Source organism: Penicillium cataractarum (assembly GCF_028827025.1).
Source record: "Penicillium cataractarum strain IBT 29864 chromosome Unknown utg000009l, whole genome shotgun sequence".
NCBI classification, from domain to species: Eukaryota; Fungi; Ascomycota; class Eurotiomycetes; order Eurotiales; family Aspergillaceae; genus Penicillium; species Penicillium cataractarum.
Genome location: NW_026622745.1, coordinates 266,028 through 289,035, shown reverse-complemented (window position 1 = coordinate 289,035; position 23,008 = coordinate 266,028). Strand labels below are relative to the sequence as shown.

The 23,008-nt window shown below is 46.5% G+C and overlaps 8 protein-coding genes across 8 annotated transcripts; 2 read left to right on the top strand and 6 right to left on the bottom strand.

Moving 5' to 3' along the window:
* Nucleotides 1-1,329: 1,329 nt before the first annotated feature.
* Nucleotides 1,330-1,769, bottom strand: N7496_010765 (DUF2406 domain-containing protein; the record flags this gene model as incomplete). Its single annotated transcript, XM_056703678.1, has 3 exons — nucleotides 1,330-1,439; nucleotides 1,504-1,587; nucleotides 1,649-1,769. 3 exons carry the CDS (start codon nucleotides 1,767-1,769, stop codon nucleotides 1,330-1,332), a joined length of 315 nt encoding a protein of 104 aa, XP_056549638.1.
* Nucleotides 1,770-3,879: 2,110 nt separating this feature from the next.
* N7496_010764 (acyl-CoA dehydrogenase family protein) lies at nucleotides 3,880-5,259 on the bottom strand (the record flags this gene model as incomplete). The annotated part of the gene is made up of 2 exons (XM_056703677.1): nucleotides 3,880-4,877; nucleotides 4,932-5,259. 2 exons carry the CDS (start codon nucleotides 5,257-5,259, stop codon nucleotides 3,880-3,882), a joined length of 1,326 nt encoding a protein of 441 aa, XP_056549637.1.
* A 279-nt stretch (nucleotides 5,260-5,538) lies between these two features.
* Nucleotides 5,539-6,810, top strand: N7496_010763 (CaiB/BaiF CoA transferase family protein; the record flags this gene model as incomplete). The annotated part of the gene is made up of 1 exon (XM_056703676.1): nucleotides 5,539-6,810. One exon carries the CDS (start codon nucleotides 5,539-5,541, stop codon nucleotides 6,808-6,810), a length of 1,272 nt encoding a protein of 423 aa, XP_056549636.1.
* A 131-nt stretch (nucleotides 6,811-6,941) lies between these two features.
* Nucleotides 6,942-9,348, bottom strand: N7496_010762 (Zn(II)2Cys6 transcription factor; the record flags this gene model as incomplete). The annotated part of the gene is made up of 7 exons (XM_056703675.1): nucleotides 6,942-7,458; nucleotides 7,513-7,671; nucleotides 7,734-7,914; nucleotides 7,975-8,164; nucleotides 8,223-8,289; nucleotides 8,343-9,122; nucleotides 9,188-9,348. 7 exons carry the CDS (start codon nucleotides 9,346-9,348, stop codon nucleotides 6,942-6,944), a joined length of 2,055 nt encoding a protein of 684 aa, XP_056549635.1.
* Nucleotides 9,349-11,499: 2,151 nt separating this feature from the next.
* Nucleotides 11,500-13,374, top strand: N7496_010761 (cytochrome P450; the record flags this gene model as incomplete). The annotated part of the gene is made up of 5 exons (XM_056703674.1): nucleotides 11,500-11,535; nucleotides 11,653-12,488; nucleotides 12,570-12,621; nucleotides 12,684-12,895; nucleotides 12,969-13,374. 5 exons carry the CDS (start codon nucleotides 11,500-11,502, stop codon nucleotides 13,372-13,374), a joined length of 1,542 nt encoding a protein of 513 aa, XP_056549634.1.
* Nucleotides 13,375-13,891: 517 nt separating this feature from the next.
* Nucleotides 13,892-14,927, bottom strand: N7496_010760 (NAD(P)-dependent oxidoreductase; the record flags this gene model as incomplete). The annotated part of the gene is made up of 3 exons (XM_056703673.1): nucleotides 13,892-14,407; nucleotides 14,460-14,836; nucleotides 14,903-14,927. The coding sequence occupies 3 exons, from the start codon at nucleotides 14,925-14,927 to the stop codon at nucleotides 13,892-13,894; spliced, it is 918 nt and encodes a 305-aa protein (XP_056549633.1).
* A 3,805-nt stretch (nucleotides 14,928-18,732) lies between these two features.
* On the bottom strand, nucleotides 18,733-19,074 carry N7496_010759 (uncharacterized protein; the record flags this gene model as incomplete). Its single annotated transcript, XM_056703672.1, has 1 exon — nucleotides 18,733-19,074. One exon carries the CDS (start codon nucleotides 19,072-19,074, stop codon nucleotides 18,733-18,735), a length of 342 nt encoding a protein of 113 aa, XP_056549632.1.
* Nucleotides 19,075-19,581: 507 nt separating this feature from the next.
* On the bottom strand, nucleotides 19,582-19,883 carry N7496_010758 (uncharacterized protein; the record flags this gene model as incomplete). The annotated part of the gene is given in 3 exon segments (XM_056703671.1): nucleotides 19,582-19,698; nucleotides 19,774-19,818; nucleotides 19,836-19,883. The coding sequence occupies 3 exon segments, from the start codon at nucleotides 19,881-19,883 to the stop codon at nucleotides 19,582-19,584; spliced, it is 210 nt and encodes a 69-aa protein (XP_056549631.1).
* Between the last annotated feature and the right edge of the window lie 3,125 nt (nucleotides 19,884-23,008).

The following is a 23,008-nucleotide window of genomic DNA, read 5'->3' as shown; positions in this document are numbered from 1 at the left end:
CCGAGCTAAATGACCTCAGATTCAGAGAGCCCCCCGAGGAAAGGCTCATAAAACGGTGGGCGACTACTAACTGGGTGCCCGGTTGTCAACTTTTCCAGGGAGGAGACGGACCGCGTCAACCACCAGTATTATTAGGGCTGGTAGGCAATGGAAGCGAATCGGTACGCTAACCCCGAACGAATGAGAAGAGCCAATGAGAAGGTCCCACCGACTGAAAGTATCTTGGGTTCGGCAGACTAACGCTCGTTAGTGCGCCACGATGGAGTTTACTCGTCCTTGGGAAGGTGGTCGTGAGGCGTTGCGAGAGCGAAGCCCCGAACGTGGAGATGCTGATGAGTAGCTGGCCACGAATGCATTTAAGACATTGTCATTCATATCTGCAAATAGCTGCGCATAGCCCTGTGAATAGTATTCTAACTGGGTGAGTCCATCAAGCAGTTGATGGTGAAAAGCGAAAATATTCACAGGCTGACGCGGTTGGTGGGGCCTTTTCTTGGGATGGCGTCGGCAGTGCGTGTCCTCCTCCTAACCACCGCACTTGAATTTTTCCCCCGACTTTTTACTTCTATTATGCTTTGCCCCCATACAAGGACAGGCATAATCTAATTTTATCACTTGAATCTAACCGGAATACCACAAGCGTTGTGTGGTAATCTCCTTGATCAGGGTGTGGTGGGTAAAGAACATCGGGGTGGGACGAAAAATCAACTATTTATGCATGCTCGGAGATAATTTCAACTCGCGGGAACGATCTTTCAAATAGTAAACTACCAGATTGACAGAACTCAGCAGGTTCTTGCTCTAATATCTCTCAAATGTCATATAGCCTGCGTTGCTTCGCTACTTGGTCGAAGAGATGTTGCAGCGACCAGGCATTGAGACGGGTGTCGCGAAATAATAGATAGTTCGTGTATACCCACAATAAGAGTGACTAGCGTGCTGGATCAACTAGGGTGACCAATGCCGAGAACGATAACAGTGCCAAGCCTTGAGGATCTGAGGATCTGGGGAATCTCGCATCGGTGGGTTCGGTGTGGCGCTGTCAGATTAAGTTGATACAATATTTCACGTCGTCATCGCTAGTGATCCAGTAGCTTGACCATCAACTACAAAGGTTCTGGTACCTAATGAGCTACTGTAGGAATACTGAGAAAGAAGCGTGTGGTTGAAAAAAGTGTTTATTTCCGTAAATCCCGATGAGCTCTAGATAATCACAACAAGACGATACTCATACATCCCGGGTCCTTTGTCAACAAGAAAGCATTATTATCATTAACATCCGTTCGTTTCGATCTCGGCCTTGATCTTTCGGGTATCCTTTGAGCCATTTTACATTCGATTCTGCTTGCGATGGGATTCAATGGCAGCTTCGAAGCCTCGGATCGTATCCAGTGGTCGCTCGAGGCGGTTTCGCGTGGGGTTGGAGAGATCAGGGTCAGCTGAGAGCGAGTTAGCAAGTATTCCCTGGCCATAAAGACATTTCTATCTTTCGCGGTAACGTACTAATGATCTTTCCCTCGCGATCCTTATGCTGCATACTCCGAAGGGAGAAGGTGTCTCGAGTTCCAGGCTCGGCGTTGACAGCCACTGCAAATTGAGTGTAAGTAGACCTGGTCAAATATAGACAGGTGCAGTGCAATGCGCTTACTACTGGGCTGTGCTTCATATAGGGCTGCGTTAGGGTCAGCCTTGCTTCGCAGCACGTCCTTGGGGCTATCGTGTGACTGGATGGATCCAGTGCGCGCACTGGAAGAACTTGAGGCGGCCATTATGTGAAGATTGCGAGAAGTCGAGAGTGGTTGAGAGTAGTTATCGAAGAGAGAACTTGTGTTATCCGATACTCCAGTGATATGTCGCAAAAGCACAAGATTGTGGGTATGAATCGAGGGGTAGGTGACTCAGGCATGGACCCGGTGCCTGGCAGTCATCTATATATAAGCAAACCCTCTGCAAAACTACATAAACTTTCCATGGTACCTCACGTATTCGTCTCTTCCCTGTAATTCCCCAGCTAAGAATAGATCCCTGTTCACTGTGCAAATCGAAATCACGCAAATTGTGGCAAGACTTACGGATCCTTTCGGTTGATGATTGGGCCGATCCCGATCAGCAGTGGCGGGTCGGTCACACCAACATCCAATTCCGTATGACGTTACACAGGCACAGACGCGGCGTTCCCAATGGCTGGCCAAGCTTGCCCTACTGCCGTAGTAGAATGCTTAGCATGCCATAGGCCAATCAGGGGTGCTACGACGCGCAATCGTCGGTGGCTGAAGGCGCCGGTGGTTCCGCCAGGCACAGGCACCGTAACGGGTTCTCAGGTACCCAGAGGAAATGGAGCATCTCGGAGGACCCTAGAGGGATTCGCAAGCTACAAGCAGCTCTCAAATTAGGGCATTAGTGTATGCGCCTTCGCCTGTAAGGCGTCAGCTTAGCTCCATCGCATGCAGGTACGAAAGCTTTTTGCGGCATGTAAGACACTGTACTTTGATCCCTTGTTGTGGAGATAACCCGTTGTTCCCTTTCGAAAATGTGACGGGAAAGTTCGGGAAATTCCTTCCCCCATGCTATCTCGTCTGAAGAGATAACGACTCGATATTCAATAGCCAATAACGATGTACTCCGATCGAGAATATGCCCACACATGGTCAATTCTGACAGCCCTAACATTGTTTCTCCACAAGAATGTTCTCAAACTCGAGACAAAAAATGATATCAACAGAAAAAATACATGCACTTTTCGGAACGAGTCGTCATCCGAATACTGCGCAATTACCGTATTTAATACAAGAAGCCTAGCAAGGCCACGCTTCCGGGGACGCGCACGGTTCAACTTTATGTTTCAGAGGGCGTGGCCCATACGGAAGGGTTGTGTGGCTGAACCATCAGGCTACGACGTTTCAGAAACCAGGCTGGGGTCATTATTATTATTAGTAGTAGTAGTTCGAGAACGGCGATGGCATCGATCGAGGTAAGTCTCACCCGTCATGCGAATTCCGAGGCAATGTCATTACTATTCAATTGTCCAAGAACAATGCAATGAGTCGCTCAAAATACAGACCGAAAACGGGGATGGTTGCACCGAAACCCGCCACGCTTGAACCCCCAGCATTCCAGAACTCGAACATTTATTGTTCGTTTTGGCTTCTTGGGGTAAGTGTGGAGACTGATTGGCTCATAATGAGATAACGATTCTCTCATGTGCTCAACATTATCTTACCACAGCATTGTCTGGCTGTGAACCTTCGTCTTTCACCAGCTGACCTGGCTTAAATCGGATCCGGTCTTTTCCTTTGGGTAGAATTAGAAAGATCTGTCTTGGTGGGCGGCATATCATTGAGTTTTTTAGGTTACCTGTCCATAGGATAGGTATATGCGCGAATATAATTCGTCAGACTAGTGATTTGGAAGAGATTCCAGATACATAAAATATATATTCCACCGCAAATCCAAAAAATGAGTTAGTAATCACGATTGAAGTCGAGTTCTTTGCAAAGAATATCTTCTTTCCTGTTAAAGTTTAACTTGCGATATCGATGGTTTCAGAACTGTACTTTCTTTTTACGGTTATGACAATCAACCAAGTAGCCACTTCATCTGGCGAGAGCGAATGGAATCGTCGGTATAATGTAAGTTCCCAAATACAGAGCCAACACCATGTTCCCAGGTCTACAACCCATTCTAGCGTACTAAAGAGAAGCATAGGGGTCTGACTAGATAAATAAATTCCGTATCTACAAGAGATATCCTGTTGGTATTCAAGAGAAATTTGCTGGAAACCAAGCCGATTGCGCCGGCTGATTGTCTATCTTCCGATGGGTTTGCGTCTATTGTACACGCCCCTAATTTGCAAATGCCACCTGCAATGCATATGCCGATCTAATAGCTTCGGGGCAAGTCAAGAACCTTCTCACTGACATAGTTCAAAATCATTTCACGGCTCACGGGAGCAATCCGAGGAACCAGACATTCACGCAAGTACCGCTCCACATCGTATTCCATAGCGTAACCCATGCCTCCGTGGGCCAGCACGGCACGCTCACAAGCCGTAAACGCGGCCTCGGCAGCGAGATACTTGGCACTGTTGCAGGCCACGCCAATTGCGTGGAATGGCACAGAGCCGTCGTTGGCATCATAAAGACGAGTGGCATGGTATGTGGCGTGTTTCGCGGCCTCGAGCTTCATGTATGCATCTGCTAGTGGGTGGGAAACGCCTTGGTTTTGTCCAATCGGTCGGCCGAAGACCACTCGCTCTTTGGCGTATTGAGCGGCTTTCTCGAGAGCGGCATAGCCCAGACCCAGCGCTTCACCTGCGAGTAGACAGCGCTCGGCGTTCATGCCGTGCAGAATAATCTTGAACCCCTGGCTCTCCTGGCCAATCAAAGTGTTGGCAGGAATCTTGTAGTTGTCGAAGAAAACTTCGTTGGCGTCTACAGCTCGGCCACCCATCTTTTTGATCTTGCGCATATCTAGACCCGGCTGGTCGCGGTCAAGGTCGATACAGAAAAGTGACAACCCCTCACTCGACTTTTGGACTTCCTCCAATGGCGTTGTGCGAGCTAGAAGGATCATTTTGGAAGCAACCTGCGCGCAAGTGATCCAGATCTTTTGGCCGGAGACTGAGTACCCATCTTCGGTCTTTGTTGCAAGAGTCTTGAGCTTGAGGGTTTCAAGTCCCGTGTTAGGCTCAGTGACGCCAAAGCATGTTCGCCAGGTACCATTGATGATATTAGGGATTGTCGTTTCCAGCTGTTCCTTTGTGCCAAATTTAGCCAATGGCTGCGTGGCATATACATTGGCGTGGATTGCTTGTGCACCAGCCATTCCGGCACCAGATTGAGTGATAGTCTGCATCATCATGGTTGCCTCAGAGATGCCTATCATAAAAATTAGTATGTCATTCAAATTATACAGTTGATGTAGGTACGTACCTAATCCTGCTCCCCCTAGATACTCGGGAAGGGCGATGCCCAGCCACCCGTCCTTGGCCAAGGCAGCGTGGAACTCTTTAGGATCTTTTTCTTGCTGGTCACGCTCCTGCCAGTACGTATTGGGAAATTTGGAGCAGATATGCGAGATGGCTTCTCGGACTGTGAGCTGCTCCTCTGTGAAGCCCGTCATTTCCATGAGTTCACGACGTGAAGACGTCGAAAACGCGGCACGCGCCGTTGGCAGGCGACTCGATACGCCTGGCGATGCCCTGAGAGATGGAACAGCCCATCGCGACCGAGCTAAACGTTGCCACTGAGGTCGAGACATCTTTCTAGTTGGTATATTGTGTCGTCTTCATCTGCTCCCATGGTGAGTTAATATATGTGGTATACGCCGCCCTGGTCCCACCGAGAAGAGCATATAACCGAGTAGCCGACTTTGACTTCCCCTCTGTTGATCGGCAAAGGAGTCAGGGTGCCGAACAGAATTCTGAATGCATTCAGCCGAGGCATCCACAGTATCAAATACAGAGCAGCGGACACTAAAACAATACGATTAACTTATTTACTACCCTTTTTGCATGAAAATCACTTCTGGTGGTCAACAATGAGATTGTTCCTTCAACCTACCCGGGGGTTGCGCCCGTTCTGCATGCCCCGTGGCACATCGAACTCAATTACGCCCCGAATTTATTATTCAAGCGCAGCTTCAAATGGCCATCGTGCTCCCCCACTAGCTGGCATCACTGTTGTGAGCTTGGAACAAGCCATTGCTGCCCCATTTTGCACCCGCCAGTTAGCCGATCTGGGAGCTCGCGTTATCAAAGTCGAACGACCAGGCGTTGGCGATTTTGCTCGTCAATATGATGATCGTGTCAATGGGATGTCTTCACATTTTGTCTGGACCAACCGATCAAAGGAGAGCTTGGCACTTGATCTGAAAAATAAGGAGGATCATGCCGTGTTGATGAAACTCTTGGAGAAAGCGGATGTGCTCGTCCAAAACCTGGCCCCAGGCGCAAGTGCACGTTTGGGTTTATCGCATGATGCCTTGAAGGAGAAACACCCTTCTTTGATTGTCTGTGATATTTCCGGATATGGTCAGGATGGTCCGTATCGTGACAAGAAGGCATATGATCTTCTCATTCAAAGTGAAGCGGGAATGTTGTCTGTCACCGGCACCGGAAAAGAGCCTGTAAAGGTGGCTATCTCCATTGCAGATATTGCCGCCGGCATGTATGCATACACCAACATTCTTTCTGCTCTCCTTCAGCGTGGAAAAGACGGTCAAGGCTGTCGTATCGACATTTCTATGCTCGAGAGTATGGTCGAGTGGATGAACTTTCCAATGTATTATGCATTCAATGGAGCCCCTGGCCCCGTACCATCAGGAGCATCTCACGCTTCTATCTATCCGTATGGGCCCTTTGAAGCCAGCAATGGACAGGTCATGTTAGGAATACAAAACGAGAGAGAATGGGTCAAATTCTGCTCCGACGTCTTGCAACAACCTGATCTGGCCTCAGACTCTCGATTTTCCAGCAACACATTGCGGACCAAAAATCGCGGTGAATTGAAAGCGATCATCTGCGATGTTTTTTCTCGGCTGACAGCTGCGGAGACTATTAAGCGTCTGGAGGCCGCCTCGATTGCGAATGCAAACTTGAACGACATGCAAGGTGTTTGGAAACACGCACAGCTTCAGGCTCGTGATCGCTGGGTCGATATTGAAACTCCGGTCGGTACTGTACCGGCGCTTCTCCCACCGGGCTCCACAAAGTCGGCCAAGCAGGGCGGCTATGGGGCTCAGATGGGTTCGGTCCCAAAGGTTGGGGAACATAACAAGGCAATCTTGACGGAGTTGGGGTTGGTAGAATAGATCTTTAGAGTATTGCTTTCTCGACTCGTCGAACACAACCTTGTTACTATATAGATCTGAATGTATACACTGTTACGACAGCTATCTGATGAAGGTAATCTTTCGATATGGTCATTCTTGATTGTACGAAGCTATAAAAATCGATACAAGAATTCCAGGTTCTGCGGGTTGAGATAGTCCGGGTTCGTCAATGAGCCTGCCAATCCCGAAATATCCTCACCTTCCACATTGAACAACTCATACCAGTCCATATTGATTGATGCATCTTCCATTGGGTTCAAGGGGCCCGTGACCTGCAGACCGGGCAAAACGCTGTCGGCAGACGTTGGAGAAAGGGGTCGACTTGTGTTACTGCAAGGGGTATCCAGAGACGACGAGTCGGGAATCTGTGGTCCCTTTGTAAGCTGGCTGGAAAGGGCAGATGCTGACATTCCGTTGTCGATTAGGCGGAGATTTCGAGCTGTACGATCATCCAAGCAATGGAAGAATAAATCGAGAACCCAATTCTCGAGATCCCATGACTTTTGAAGTTCTTTCAATCCAAGCAGACAAAGTTTTGCCCGGTGTTCTGCAAGCTTTTTGGCTGTGCTGGCAACTCGTCCGAAATGAATAGTGTGAATACATAGAGCAGAAAAAGTGTGGGTGATTCTATTTCGTTGTTAGAAAGAGATTTCCTTGATATATAATGTGGCCAGGACTCACAAGTGAACAGATCCATGTTGTACTAGATTTTGTGAGAGCATATCTTCCAAGATTCGGGTACTCTTAGTTGCGGCCTCCAGGGCTATGTTGCCCTCCGAGCTGGTGGATTGACTTGGTGGTTGCAAGAAAATGGGTCGGTAAAGCAACAAATACAAGTTACTGGATATGTTAGTGGCAAGCTCTCTGGATTTGATACTGAACAAACGGAGGATGTGACATACGCGTAGGTCATATGTAGCATTCCAACCAGGAACATGACTTCTCGGGCCATGGATGGTTGAAACTGCATCTCTGGTGGTAGATCCGATTCCCAGTCTAAGAGACGCTGGTGGAGGACAGGACGTAATGGATTGTCCAGTTTTGATTTCCCAGGTAAATACTGGCTGGAAACAACCTCGCGTACTGTATCATTTGATGATCAGTTACGTCCTCTCGGCGTTTCATTAGGCAAATGCTTCTTACATAATTTAGCTAATCGAGCCATTTGAATCACATAATTGACGTGTGCTACAGGTGGTCTTCGGAAGACTTCAGAAAGATTGGTTGAATCGTCTTCTTCAAAGTCAGACTCGTCAAGTTCGGCTACTTCACAATCCTCATCGCGAATTCGAGACGGTAACCCGAGGGCTGCCGATGTTTGTTGATCACGAACCTAGTGTTTTGTGAGCTCTGACATCTCGGAGGAGGTGGATGCTGACAGGAAGCCTTACATATAAAGCCCACCAAATCCTCTTCCAGACCTGCTGGTCGCGAGCACCCAGGAAAGTCAATTTGGACCTAATTTGTCAGTTCTTGATGCAAAGTAGATGAGGCTGACCAGAAAACCATACATCACATGCATTCCCTTCTTCTGGGCCAGATCCGTGGCCGTGCCGAGCCAGTATCGCACATCCCGCTCCTCTGTAGGCCCCCCACGCCAGAAACTCAACAGAAATATTGACTGCAATTTGATCATCGTATCGGTTTCCCATCCGACATCATATATCTCCTTTGCGCGTTGGTAGAACAGACCCTTGGCCTTGTATCGGTTGCTGAATCCCGTAGTCTTAAGAGCAGAGTCTGAGCATAGACTCACGCCGATGAAAAGCATTGCCTGCAAGAGTAGCGGAGAAATGGTTTCATCCTGATAGTCATTCTGGACCCGAGAGCGATCCAGAATTGGGAACAGCGGATGGAACCATTCAAAGTACGCTTGCAAGAGTACCTCACATATAGCTGGCGACGGGAAGATCAACGCGCTTTCTCGAATAAGACGTTCTTGGAGAGATTTACGGCGTTGACCAAAAATCTCTTCACTGGTCCCTGCAGATGCATGGAGTTCGGAGATGGAGTAGTGCAGACGTCCTTTCTGAATACCACAAGCATATCCTTTGTCGGGTGATCGTTGTCCCTCATCGACCACACAGGTCAAAGGACTCGACTCGCCGAGAAAGACAGTTTTGTGAATGGCATCGCCAACCCTTACGGGATGGGCTGATGGGGCATAGTGGGGACCACTGTCTAGCAGGGGCTCTTGCTGCAGAAGCCGGCTTTCCGATGCAGTAGTTGGTATGCCATGTGCCTCGAGTGATTCGTTCTCGGAAGCTGCCTTTTTCTTCCGGCGTGGGTATCTAGCGAGAGGCATTAACACATGGTTCAGAAAAAAAAAGAGATTAGATGGCTTCAGTAAACCTACTTTCCTCGTCGTGACACTCCTAGCTCACAAGACAGATTCCAAGACACGCAATTACGGCATGGCTGCATCTCCAGAACATTGCATCGCACGCGGCGTGCGTTGCAGGCCAAGCATGCCTTCTTTGCGCGTGTGCGCGGCCGATCCGGGTTGGAGGTCGCCATTATCAGTTGGAATATAGGCTGCTTCCTCGGAGGCTAGTGAGTCGAATCATCAAAATATAATAGAGGAGCAGGCTTCTTCTGTTGGGCTTGCTCGGTTATACAGGCGTGGTGAGCGACCGTCAGTGGGTCATTTCGGTTTCTTCGGCTTTATGCTTTTTGGAGCGGGGAAATTCTCCCACGCCGAATCTTTGCCACGTCGCTTCACAGGCGAATCAAGCCTTGTTTCTGAGGCTCCCGTGATGCTCTTGTCAGAGAATATACCTCTGTATTCTCCAGGCTGAAAAGAAGCGAGCGAGGACTGGCGGTAGCCATAGGTAGCACAGTCAATCGGCTATACCCCGTACTAGGCACAACACTATGGCGTCATGAAGCAGTTGTCTACAGCGGGGCGAACAATATATATTATTGTGGTTATCCAGCACAACAGCTAGAAAGATATTCGAATTGACTAGAAGCTAGGCTGATAATTTTTTAAAGATCCATATTGATCTAGCACTTGTATGTGCGACTTAGAAGAATTCAGTGTGTATTACACCTTGAAGATATTGGTCAACTTTTTGGTGTCGATTAGCATCAAAGACCAGAACTTCCAAGGTCGCCACTTTTTAAAGTAATCTGCAGACAAGCAACTATAAATGTAACAACTTCTGCCCATCTAGATGTTACTGCGCTTTGGAAAATTGCAGCATATAATACTACTGATAGAGCAAGCACTCGGTGCTCTTGACGGCGAATCGTCGCGTGTAAAAGAAGTAAACAGATTGAGGGGAAAACCCTTGTTCAAACTATCTAGAGAAGAGCAAGTGAGAAAGACCTCGACGAGAGCTAAACAGGCCGAGCAAAACGGGCAGCAAAAGCTGGGCTGCAGACATCCCTGGGGAAACTCCGTTAACTTTGGAAAAGTTGGAGTCTTCCCCCACCGCGGAAGAGAAACGGTGGAATCCGACCGACTGATTCTCCGTCAATTTACTAGGGTAATTACTCTGTCCTTACTAGGTACGTGGAGGCCTAACTCTTCCCTACCCTTCGGAAATATATATCATATTTCTATGCGCACTCTCCGATTACCGGTGGATTTTTGACTAAGGACGCGGACAAACCAAAAGGAGGGGGCTGTAGACGCTAGAATCCTATATGGCCCTGCGGCCCCTGCCACATGGCCTTCTCCGTATTTTTCGTTCTGCCACCACCCTGTCTGCCTATTTATATTGTTGTTATGCTTAGTCCACCTCTTCTCTTCTCCAAGCTTTTTGTAAACAGCATGTTGGCCTAGTCAGTATTAGATCAACTTGGCTTCAACCCATCACATTGAGGGGCTTTTATAACGCTCTATATAATGAGCCCGCGATGCTAGAGGGGTTAAGCCTGTCTGTAGATATCTCACGGAAATTAGGTATTCCTAGGCAGAACTAGCGTATCGATAGGTTATGTATAACTCAGCGCTGAAGGGTGTATTTAGCGACACTATTATCCTCGGTCCGCATAATCCCGAGCAGCTTATGCGAACTCTTAATATGGTCCCTTGAAAGCGGCTTTGGCGGTACAGATCGAGGAAGTATGGAAGCTTATGGAGACCGTGGCTCCTCTGGATAATTATAACAACGAGGTTATGGGCATGGTATAGTGAATGAAATTGGTAGGCGAAAAATAGTCATATGTGCGAGGCATACATAATAACTCCTGCCCCGAGGGCCGTGCCGAGAACGGGACTTTACTGTAAAGTCCCGTTTTGGATCATACTTTCACACCAAAGCTTCTCAGTCATTCAATTTGAAGTAATAAACTCGCTTTCACGGCCATAACCATTCATAGAGCAGAGTTGCAAAGAAAGAAAAATGAGACGGTATACGTAGATTAATATGTTTATCTAGTGGATCGTTTTCTTCCACAATCAATTTTAGTGGCACAATCGACACCCTAGCGGGCTAAGAGCGCTATCGCTGGATAAATTGACTCCACCTCAGCATGATATGGAGACTATATTGTTCATACGGTCCCTTAATGGTTGGTATTTTTATCCAGACCGTACCCATATCTTACATGAAAGCAAATGGTTAATAGCAGCCCACCCCCCTGTGAGTTCGAACTAAATAAGACTAAGGGTTTCTACCTTATCTCGTGTGTGTCTTTGCCCTCTAGTCCGACCACATTATGGAATTTACTTCCGTACTTCTCTTCCTCATTGGGGTGAGCCCTGTCGTGTTCGGTATTCGACTCATTCATCATCGTCAACGCTACAGAGATCTGGTTTGAGGCCCGCTGAGAAGCCGCGCATTTCATTCCGTTTTGCTAATTTATCTCGAGCCCAAACCTCCACATAGCCTTATCTGGGGTCATCTGAAACTGTTTAACGATACTATCAAGCTATTTCCTCCGAACACCGCACTCTCTGTGTTCTACACGACAATTGCACAGAAGTATGAGCTCCGTGGCATCTTCTATCTGGATTTATGGCCATTCAGCCATTCACAGATGGTGTTGATTGCCCCCGATGCTGCAGATCTGGTCACTGTTAGAAGAAATTACCCGCTACACGATGTAGTTTCCCAATTTGTCGGTCCGCTGCTGGGCGAAAAGGCTATAGGAGGAGCCGACGGGGAAACCTGGAAAATGCTACATCGCATGATTGCCCCAGGGTTCCGGCCCTCGTCTGTCAAGGCAATGATGTCGATTATTGCTGATCAGACAATGGAGACTTTCTATCCGGCCCTGAAATCCTATGCATCAAGTGGGGAAGTCTTTTCAATGGAGAACGCAGCTGGAGAGCTTATATTCAGTATCAACATTAAACTGATCCTGGGTACATCCATTTCCAAGCAGAAAATCAGTGAGCTGCTTCATGACATCAATAGGATCCTGGGTTATGCGCAATTAATATCACTCACCAGCAGTACGAACCCAGTGAAAAAATGGACCACATGGTGGAGGAAGAGGCAAGCGGCACAACGCATAGATGATTTCTTACGCTCATTTATTGCGCAACATCATTTGGCCGGCTACGATAGAACTTTAGACAGCCCTGACGCTCAGGGAAGGATGACCATCTTGGATTCAATGATTTTTGAGGGCCGACGGATGGGGATAGATTCTCAAAGCTCAGGCAAACTGAGCCCAGCCTTTAGGGACATAGTCGTTGACAAGTAAGTCCTACAAAAAACAAATAGCAGCTGAACGACTGATATAGTTTGATTTTTTCCAAGACTGCTAATATGCTTCCTTAGTGTCAAGGGTCTTCTCTTTGGTGGCTACGGAACAACGACTGACACACTTTGCGTATGGTCTTGCTTTCAAGTTTCCTTTTCCCCTTCTTTTCAAGTCTCACTAACGCTGCAAAGTTTGTATTTATCATGCTGTCTTTACATCCCCATGTGATGGTAAAGCTTCGAAATGAGCACAGCGAAGTTTTCGGCGCGAGTCTAGCCAGTACGCAGGAGATACTCCGACGCACACCACAGAAAACGAGCGAGCTATTATATACGACTGCCGTGATCAAGGAAACCCTTCGACTATTTCCTGTCGGGTTCGGAGCTCGGAAAGCAATGCCCGGGTAAATTCATCCCCCTCTGTCTTTACTTCCATAGGAGGATTTGAGTAAATGCTTACAAGTGTCCACCCATCAGAATCGATGCACTCCAGTACAATGGAAAATTGTATCCAACATCCAACCACCTCATCATACCCTGCACGCATACTATTCACTACGATCCTGAGGTATTCACGCAACCCTCGCGTTTCGATCCTGAGAGGTTTATGGAACCAAATAAGGTGCCTCGAGAGGCGTGGCGCCCCTTTGAACGCGGTGCTCGGTCATGTATTGGTCGTGATCTAGCGATGGAGAAGCTTCGGACTGTGCTCCTACTCACAGTCCGGAACTTTGACCTGGAGTGTGCATCTGTTGAGCCACGAAAGACCCCCACGGCTCCGTTCACCGATTTAGATTTGCAGTTGGGCAACCTGGCGTTCCAGGAGATGGCACTGTCAGCCAAACCGCGGGGAGGAACGATGATGAAAGTGACTTCTCGCTAGGTGATGCTAGATATTGTGACAATCGAGGATGGACTGGAGCAGAAGGGTTGAATAGCCAACTGGCGTCTGGCGTCTGGTGTTTGGTGTTTGGTGGAAGGTTCTTTTTGGTCCAAAACAAAAAGGCTTCTACGCAGTAGATAGAACTTCCTCCTCCTTTCTTCCCTAGATTCAGTTGCTTCGTTGAAATGCACCGATTTAAACCCCTTCATCTCGCCTGGTTGTAACAGATATTGCTGTACTGGTTTCAGGTTTCATAAATCCAGGTTCCTCGCCCTCAAGCACAGGCCAATAACCAATGAGGGTCTAGATTTTTACATTCTTAGTAACAAAAGACTCGAAAAAACATTGCGTAGATAACCACCATTGTTCGCTGCTCAAGTACAAATTGTAAGGTTGCTCTTTCCGCACCTTAACAGTCCAGATAACTCTAAAATACACACAGAGAATAAGTTCCATCTAGTATAGCCACATGGTCAGCCATGCGCTCAAAGACTCATTGTCAGTCTGGTGGTATTCATTACGGCTTAGAACCCTTCAAGAGATCCAAGTAGAGTACATCTGGGTTTTCAGCGGCCTCATGCCAAATGTTCAAGGCCATTTGGGCCATTCGAGGGTTGACTTTGTTTTCCTTTCCTGCGACAACAATGAGAGCAAGGTCTTTGATCATCAAATCGATCGGAAACACATTCCTGGCCTGCCGATATGCCTTTTGTGCAGCATGAAGAATATCTCCCATAAAGGTCTGTCCGGACGAATTGTGGATGACTTCGTATAGCAGTTCGGGGTCCAAGCCACCCCGGACCCCAATTTCCATGGCCTCCGCCACCACTAGCAAGACACTACAGGCAATGTAGTTATTACTGAGCTTGGCTGTCAGACCATCACCAATCCCGCCGCACCAGAACAACTTTTGTGGCTCCCCCATCATCTCCAGGATATGCTGGATTCTACCACCCATCGAGTTAGAATCCCGGGGTTTCGTCTGTCCTATCATGAAAGACAATTTCCCGCTCGCCGCTGCTGGAGGCCCGCCCTATTCTTATTCAGTTTTCACCGTGAAAAGAAGTTACCCAGGTTCCACGTACCGACACAGGTGTGTCCACATAGCACCCAACACCCATCTCCGACAGCTTTACAGCAATCTCTCGGGCTAAAGACGACTCGATGGTGCTAGTGTCTAGGAGCAATCGTTCGGAGTTTGGCGTTGTGAGGATACAGCCGTCGAGATCCCCTAGATAGGCTTTGCGAACAGCTTGAGCGTTCGGTAGGCTTGAGACAAGAACCTTGGTATTTCTTGCGGCCTCTTCTACGGAATTGGCGATTTCAATGGGACCGAACTGCTCGAACTTCGACACAAACCCTTCACAGGCTGCAGAATCAATGTCGAAGATGTAGAGCGTGGCAGAAGCCTGTATTTTCCGACGGATGTTGCCTGCCATGCAAGACCCCATGGCACCTAGCCCTGTGCATATTGGTGGGTTTAGCATCGCTTAACTAACGGGGGCCCTTTCGCTGCTGACAGCCCTACCTATGAACGCAACACTATCCTCCATGGTTGTGTTTGCGTGATATTAATGTGATATCGAAGGGAAATTGTGACTAAACGTCAGCAAGAATGGAAAAAGGCACTTTATTATAGACTTGTTGGATACCGCTAAGAGATCTGCAATCTTACATAAACATACCCCGACTTTGTTTTACGGGTAATTTGGCCCCCAGTATCGTCAGAGATTTCATACCACACAAATTCAGAATCAACACCCTTTCATGAGTCTTTGTATTTCCTCTTTGCGCTCCATTGCTCTGATAGACTGGTAAACCCTCGATGTTTTCTTAGTTTATATAAGCAACTCTTGTTAAATATCATATCTCATTACTATGAGGTTCTCCGGTTTCGTCAGGGTTTCGAGGGTCGCCTTGCTTTATGTAAACCGAATGGGTATGGGAGTTGACAACGTAGTGGATTTGAGCCTCTCTCATTCTAATACGTCGATGATCTGGTATTCTTGCATGTATGCATTGCCCGATGACACAAGGCAATCAACAGGCGAGAGTGCCAAGACTAGTGCAACGCGTTAATTAGGATTTCTGGTTATTAGAGTAGAAAAAACCGCCATGACACTTAACCCACAAATCATAGAATCAAGCAAACCTCCTGATTCACAATTTTCCAGGCCGAAAAAAGGTCCAAGCGACGGGCATCTAATGCAATAATATTGATAAGAAGCTCGTAGAGTTTATCAACAGTTATTTTTTTTTTTTTTTTTTGGTAACGTACAACCAGTGTAAGAAGCGAACACTGCCCTTGATACAGGTTGAGGGATTGTGGACCTTGAAAGTCGGAGCTAGCTCGCTAGGTTTACCTGACTGAGCCGCGGTTGGTATGCCACGAAGGGTAATCAATCCACCGCTAGGCTGGGGTAGGCCGAACACTGGATCCTCCTTGCTTGAGACCACGGAAGTTGGAACGCCTGATCGTAGTGATCAGTGCCCAGCTTGAAGAATGACAATGAAATCGAGATAGAAAAGTAGCGGGCAGGAATTCAAATCTTTTCATGAATCTTTTTCCTTACAAACTAATTTCACGACATTAAGGCATTTTTGCAGTTCTTTGTTCTATTCTTGTTCCAGGCCCCTTAGCATGACAGAAGGAGGCTAATTTGAATAATGATAGTTTGACTAGCGGGAAATTACCGACTCGCTAGTAAGAAATCCCCGTGCGCCTCCGTTTGTTTTTTTTCTGGTTTTGATTTGGGTTTGATGAATTTCAAGCTTTTTAGCATAGTATCTATGTTAGACCCCCTTGGCATCCTATCCATTTCTCTCTCACGACTTCACTAGATAACTTTGCCGTATTTTCGAGTATTTTTGGAAGAGAAGCTCGTGCTTTAATATCACAACCGCTCCATTAAAGGGAGTGATTTTACTGGGGTTGCCTCACAATGCATGTAGCTGATTTAGCTGTTCAGCTAGTTGTTGACCCTCTTCAACGGTCAGACCTTCTTGCAGGGTATCTGCTATCTGGCTAATTGACCGCTGGCGTTTCTGGAGCTTCTCCTCATTGGCTGCGCGTAGATTGGCGTTCTCCTGGCTAAGCAGTGTAGCTCTATGCATAACCATCGCACACGCCTCTACAATCTGATCTAGTAATGGAGTAGGCGTTTAGGACCGCTGGTCGAGCAGGCCTTTAGCATTGAAGATTGCTTATATAGCTTAACGACGGTTCGAGGCGCTTTTGGTGTGAATTGGCTAGATCTGCTGCTTGGCCGGCTGCTTGGTGGTGTAGGCGTTCTTAGAGAGATATTAAGCTTTGAAAGCACTCTTTCTGCGTCGACTGGCACTAAGCCACTAGCTGCGAAGCTGTTTTGGATAGTAGATGGATCCCGTTCTCGTCAATTATGCGTTGTATGTTGTACGGTCGCAAACAAGGCTCGTAGGGCTTTCGGGTCTTCGTTTAATGCGCGCTGATAGTCGTATCTCCTCGAGTATCGCGAGCGAAGCTCTTCACGCCGTTCAGTAAAGGCTGCTGGCCAGTTCTTGCTAACAGTAGGTGGAGGGTGGCTACCACGTGCAGCCAGTAGGATATTGGCCATCTCTCGTACAGTAGCCTGCCTAGGTGCTGCTCCACGCGAATCTATAGAGAGGACCCATTGGCAAAGCAAATTCTCTTCCAATTGGGTCAATTTATGACCAGATAGGCGCCTATCAACGCGTGAAGCCTGGCCGCTGGCGCGTCCTTGGAGTGTAGAAAAGGGTATCTCATATAGCTTTGCCGCCGCGCGAAGAGATTTGATATGTCCCTTTTCTACATCAGAAAGGGGCAGTATGATCTTGCCCTCTTGATTGGCTAATTTCTGCCGAGATCTAGGTCGAATTGGTGGCATGGTAGGTGGTTGAAGTTGGTAGTTGGCTAGAAATACGCGATTTTGCATGGGGTGACCGGATCGGCCGTGTGTCCGGATCGGCTAGGAATTACGTCAATTTCCTAGTTAAGTCTAAGACTTAATGCAATATTTCACAGGGAACTAAGGAGGTAATCATTAAGAATACTATAATTGTAGGAGAAGCGGCCACTGAAAGAAGTCCTAGTAAGGTTGTCAGTGTAAAATATATATGTTCAAGTTCAACTCTGCCAAAATAGTATTGTTATTCAAAACCCACCAACATGTATATAGTAATGGGACTAATTTCTTGAGTCTGTTAGAACTTTCTAGGAAGAATTATCAAGAATACATCATAATTTCATTATATTTCCTTTAGCAAGATAGTTTTCCTTTAGTCTGGTTATTCAGTGACTGGAACGAAGGTAAGTAACAGTTTTTTATTCTGCTGAATCATGGATTTTATGCCTGATTTTGTGCAAGAATGGGCGGTGTTTGGACAGGTTTGGTACTTGCGTGTGCGGGCTGGACTGGGCGGGACTTAGCGTAGTTGGACTTTGGACATTGCAGGGGCGCCCATGGACGGACTCTGCCGAGGTCTAGGCGGGAACTTGATGCTGGTTGATTTGTGGACTAGCAGAAAAAGCTAATAAATGAAGCGGAACGAACACCCGGGTTCACTTCCTGATGTTTTTTTAGAAAAAAAAAGTCCTTGCCGTTGCCCACTCTATTATCGTTCATGGTTGTGCCTATGCTGTTTTCCGTAAGGATCGCACGTGTATAAGCCGCCTTAGCCAGCGATAACACGACCAGACGTTCTCATGAACGATCGGCTGACTAGCGTCGACAGACAAGACTACGGATCTCTCATTCATCAGAAACCACAGCCTCTCGCAGGCATTTTCTGAAACGGCAATTCCCATCGTTACTACCCAAAGATTGGCATGCGGAGCGTATTTGATCCAGGTCAAGGCATCAGTTGTGGAAAGGTGTGATTTCAAATCTTCCACCAGCTTCACTAGATCCCCTGTTTCTCCCCCCAATAGCAGCTGATCGTCGAGCAGATACTGGAGTATTCTTAGCGCTGTCTTGCACGACTTCACCATAGCGCGCTCAGTATTTGACCCATCTGACAAGAGACCGTCGAATGGGATTTCTTGATCGAGCAATACCCTCACGGTATCAAAGTCAAAGAGATGTCCGTTACCATCACCTTTCCCACCATCCGAATCTGCCAACAGGAGGAGCTTCCACACTTGGACAAAAATAGTCTCCATGTAGGACCTTACGTTGAGCCCTCCATTGTTATAGTCCCTTAGTCTCGCTATGGCTAGGGCTGGTAGATTGTCCAGCGCTGCGGGAGACTTCATCCACTGCGTAGGAAATGCATCAATTTGCCCGAAAACTACCGCGGGGAGGATTGTGTGTCTGGTATGACAGTGTTACTCTGCTGATCCTACACGAGGCGGATTTCAACTTACATCTGAATCATACTCGCAAGAATTCCATCAAATCCGAGCGATTCTAATCCACCCCGCATGGAAACCATTTGGAGAAGCCCCATGTTGTGAACATCTGCGGCGTGACTCTCACCCTGGATTGATGCTGAAAGAATCAGCAGTAGGACCGCACCAATAGTTGCATCGCTGGGGATGTCGCCAGCAGCGACTCGGGAATTAACGGCAGCAATGGTCTTGGTATGATGGTACAGAGTGGCCGGGCTGGGGGTCGTCCTGATTCCCGCACTTGCTTCGCGGAGAGTGTCAATATGCGCAGAGGATATATACAGGGTGGCGTGGAATAAACATGGATCGGTCATGGCGTGGGCGATCCACGAGGAACGCAGAAAGGAAGCAACACTGCCTGCTTCTACGGGCATGCCTAATAGTCCTATGCGATCCTGAACTGTGGCCTTGTCAGACAATATAGAAATAACCACGAAGGTGGAGGAGTGACTAACAGCCCCGTAAAAGTACTGGGATATCAGTGCTTATCTTGATCGGGTAGGATGGTTGGTATTGCAGGAACTTCGGTGTAGATGGATTCGAACAAAATACATGTTCGGAAGTCAACAAACGTAGCCGATCTAGTTTTTCGTAAGTGCAGGGCGTTTCCAGCCTGGATGAAGAGGGTCAATACTTAACGAACACCATCGTGCTGGGGGCTGCAGGGTTTATACCTTTGACATCGCGCGCAGCAGGGGTAAGCTTGGTCGCAGAACTTTTTCTGATGTTTGCATCGGCGACAGGAGCCCCGCTTAAACATGGATAGGGGCTGGGATGGTAATCTGGGGTGAGAAGAACTAGCTAGTCTTAGACTGGATCAGTTACGGCATCCTCGTTGACCCGCGGGTGAACACATACCGACTCTTAACCAAATCCTGGTTTGGAATTGGCACAATGTGGCCATATAACCCTTCGGCACCACTTCCATAGAGACAGAGCTGATTCGCCCTATTTTTTCTTTCGTAAGTTTGTTCTCTTGTCGGAAATGCAGCCTGAATTCTTACCTCACACACCGTGAACAGGCCGGTAATAGCTTGTCGCATTTCCGCTTCTTGACTCTACATGAGAAGCATACCTCTGCCGTGTATTCCTTGGTCATGGCCGCCGATTTTGCAATAGCCATGATAGGAAGCCGAAGATAACAAAGGTTTGAACTGCTGCGCAGTCATTGCCAAAGTCCTATAAGAAAAATGCCATCCCTGGCCAGCGGCGTTTTTCGTACCGCCTTGAATACCGCCTTGAATACCGCCTTGAATACCGCCTTGAATACCGCCTTGAATACCGCCTTGAATACCGCCTCCATACCTTTTCCATAAACTAAACCAAAATAGGTTATCAATCTACTGTAGATTCAAAGACCCCTGAATATCATCCTGTCCCTATGCCCTCTACATCTCCCTTTCTGCATCTCTTCCTCGGCTTCACCAAGCCCCCCTAAATAGATCTTGGTCAATACAAAGATGACATCGCTAACATGGTCCGCCGCCGGGAGAAAGAGGAGAAGGCATAGGTGGTTAAGAGCGCAGTAAAATCGCATGCAATTCAGATCGGCTTTCAAATCGGTTCAAATCCCTCAACTCACCGGCGATCAAAAGCATGTCTAGACCTCGGCAGAGTCCAAACCCGCCCATGTACAAAGCCGTCCAAACCCGTCCGTGGACGGGTTTAGGTACCCCATAGACTATCCATAGACCTCGGAATTACCCTCGCGAGGGTCCAAGGTCCGGACCCTCGAGCCTCACCTCGCGAGGGTCGGCTCAAAAATTTTGACCCTCACCCGACCCTCGACCCTCGCTAGCCCTCGCGCGGGTGACCCTCACTGACCCTCATAGACCCTCATTTTTCATAAAGTTTCTACACTTTACTTGAATAGGATGGATAAAAATGCTGATTCATCTAATAAAATACTGTTATTTACACCTGTTCTGGCACGTCAGATGATACCTACTAGACCTCGCTTTGGGTCGGGTTCATACCCAATACCCAAAACCCATACCCGTAGACCCGTGGGTTCTTGGCGGGTAGCCCGCGGTTACCCGCCAAGAACCCGTTTCAGCATAAATATCCTAATTAGTTTATGCTAAGGCGCACAAAACTGCTGATTAACCTCATTGAAAATACTGTTATTTACATCTGTTCTAGTCACCTCTGTGGTTCTAACTAACAAAACCCTCTTTCCTCTATAAAAGATTAAGAAATTAGCCGGTTTTCTTTTTAATCAATAGCAGTAATATTACATATTTTGCTTTGACGACTATATAATATTATTATAGTTTTAAAAACTAATATAGATCAAAACTCTGTCGTCAGAAGTGCGGAAATATATTATAAACTGTAGAGTGAAGTACGTATATTTTGCAAGGATAATATAGAATTCTAATATCTCTTTAATCCTACGACTTACGAGGGATTATTTAGTCTCAAAATAATTAGCGTATATTTATTAATCTATACGTTAACCAATCGAGTGCTCTTTTATCTTATTTAGGTTATTAATTACGAAAAAGTAGATAGATTTTACCTTAATTAAAGACTTAGAACGAAATTGTTTAAGGAAAACGGGTTACCTACGGGTTACCCGCGGGTTTATAGGTTCTTAGCGGGTAACCCGCAGGTTACCTATCCTATATACAGGCTATAAGCTAATAATAATAGCTTTTATCTATCTATATAGGCCTTTATTAATATATTATCTTTTTTACTTTAGAAGAACAGGGTATTACGAGGCCCTAGAATCTACGTCTACGCGCTAAGATTTTTTTATAAGTCTTCTAAGTCTCTAACTATCCTTAGCTAAGTACTCGTTAATTAGTATATTACTAGATATCTTAATTTACTAATATCTCCGTATTATCTTCGTATAATATAGACCTTCTAGATAACTTTTAACTCCTCCGATCGGACGATCTAACCCCTAATCTATCGATTAGCTAACGAAACTTCCCTTTTATCGCGAGCTCTATAGGCGATTCTAGTTTTATTCGATTAGGATTACCTTCGCCCCCGGTGCCTAGTTCCCTCGAGAGCGTTCGACCTAATCGTATTACTATATACGTAGTCTACTCTAAAATAATAAGCGACGACTATATATAATAGTAGCTATAAACGGACTTCGGAAGGAAGAAGCGTATACGCTAGGACTTACGACACTCTTCCGACGTTTAGGACTACTTTAATTAGGTAGCTAGGGCTAGTGATAGCGCGCTAAAGGTTATATATAAGTATTATAAGGCTATCCTTAATCACCTAGGGCTTAGAAATAGAACTTTAACGATAAAGAAATATACTACTAGCTATAGTAGGAAGCTAAAAAGCTAAAATATTAGGTAATTTATATAAGCGGTAAGCTAGCCCGTTAGTCTATAGGCTATAGGATATATACTAATTTCGACTACTTCTATAGGCGCGGAGCCCTTTAGTCGATACTCTATTTAGCTAGGAAAAATAGGAATTAAGTCTTCTTCGATTTATTACTAAATCGAGGCTACCCTTCTAGCTTCTAGAGTATCTAGGGTTCCGTGATATAATATCTATAGCCTAAAATGCCCTAAGGTAGCTTAATATTCTATCTATAAAGGTAGTACGGAGCCGGCTACAAAGTACGGTGCTCGAATACTATTAGAATATACTACAGAAGCTCCCTAAGGATAGAAAAATCTTAATTACCCTCGACTATTAGATATCTCCTTTCTAGTAGGTATTTATAGTAGTTATAGGCTACTTCCTTAATAAAGACTAGAATTATCGGGAGCTACTTCTTGGATTTAAGCCTCTTTATAGAATATACTTAGGTATTAACCTTAGCGCTATTCTATTCTAGCTACTATAGAAGTATAATTTAACCGATCGAGTACTTATATTCACTACCGATAATATATCGAACAATAATACTTTATTAGTAAGTATCTAAGAGACTATCTAGTCCCTTAACCTTAGCGATAATACAGAGATTATTCGCGTTCTATATATTACCTATATTATTTAACTAAGCTTAAAGTAACTCCTAGGTTAGATAAAGGTAAATCTAATAAACGACACTACTTAAATATAGGACAATGTTATTGACACGACAAAAAAATTCACGGCACGACAGAGCTAGTCCTAATTAGGAACGTACCCCCCAGATACAAAATGCTACCTTCGACATCCACATAATAATTGCTAAGCCCTTATGTATGCATATTCCCATACATAAGCGCTTCCCGCGGATGCTCTAGTGTCGTCAGCGGTCATACCCGCCTCTATCAC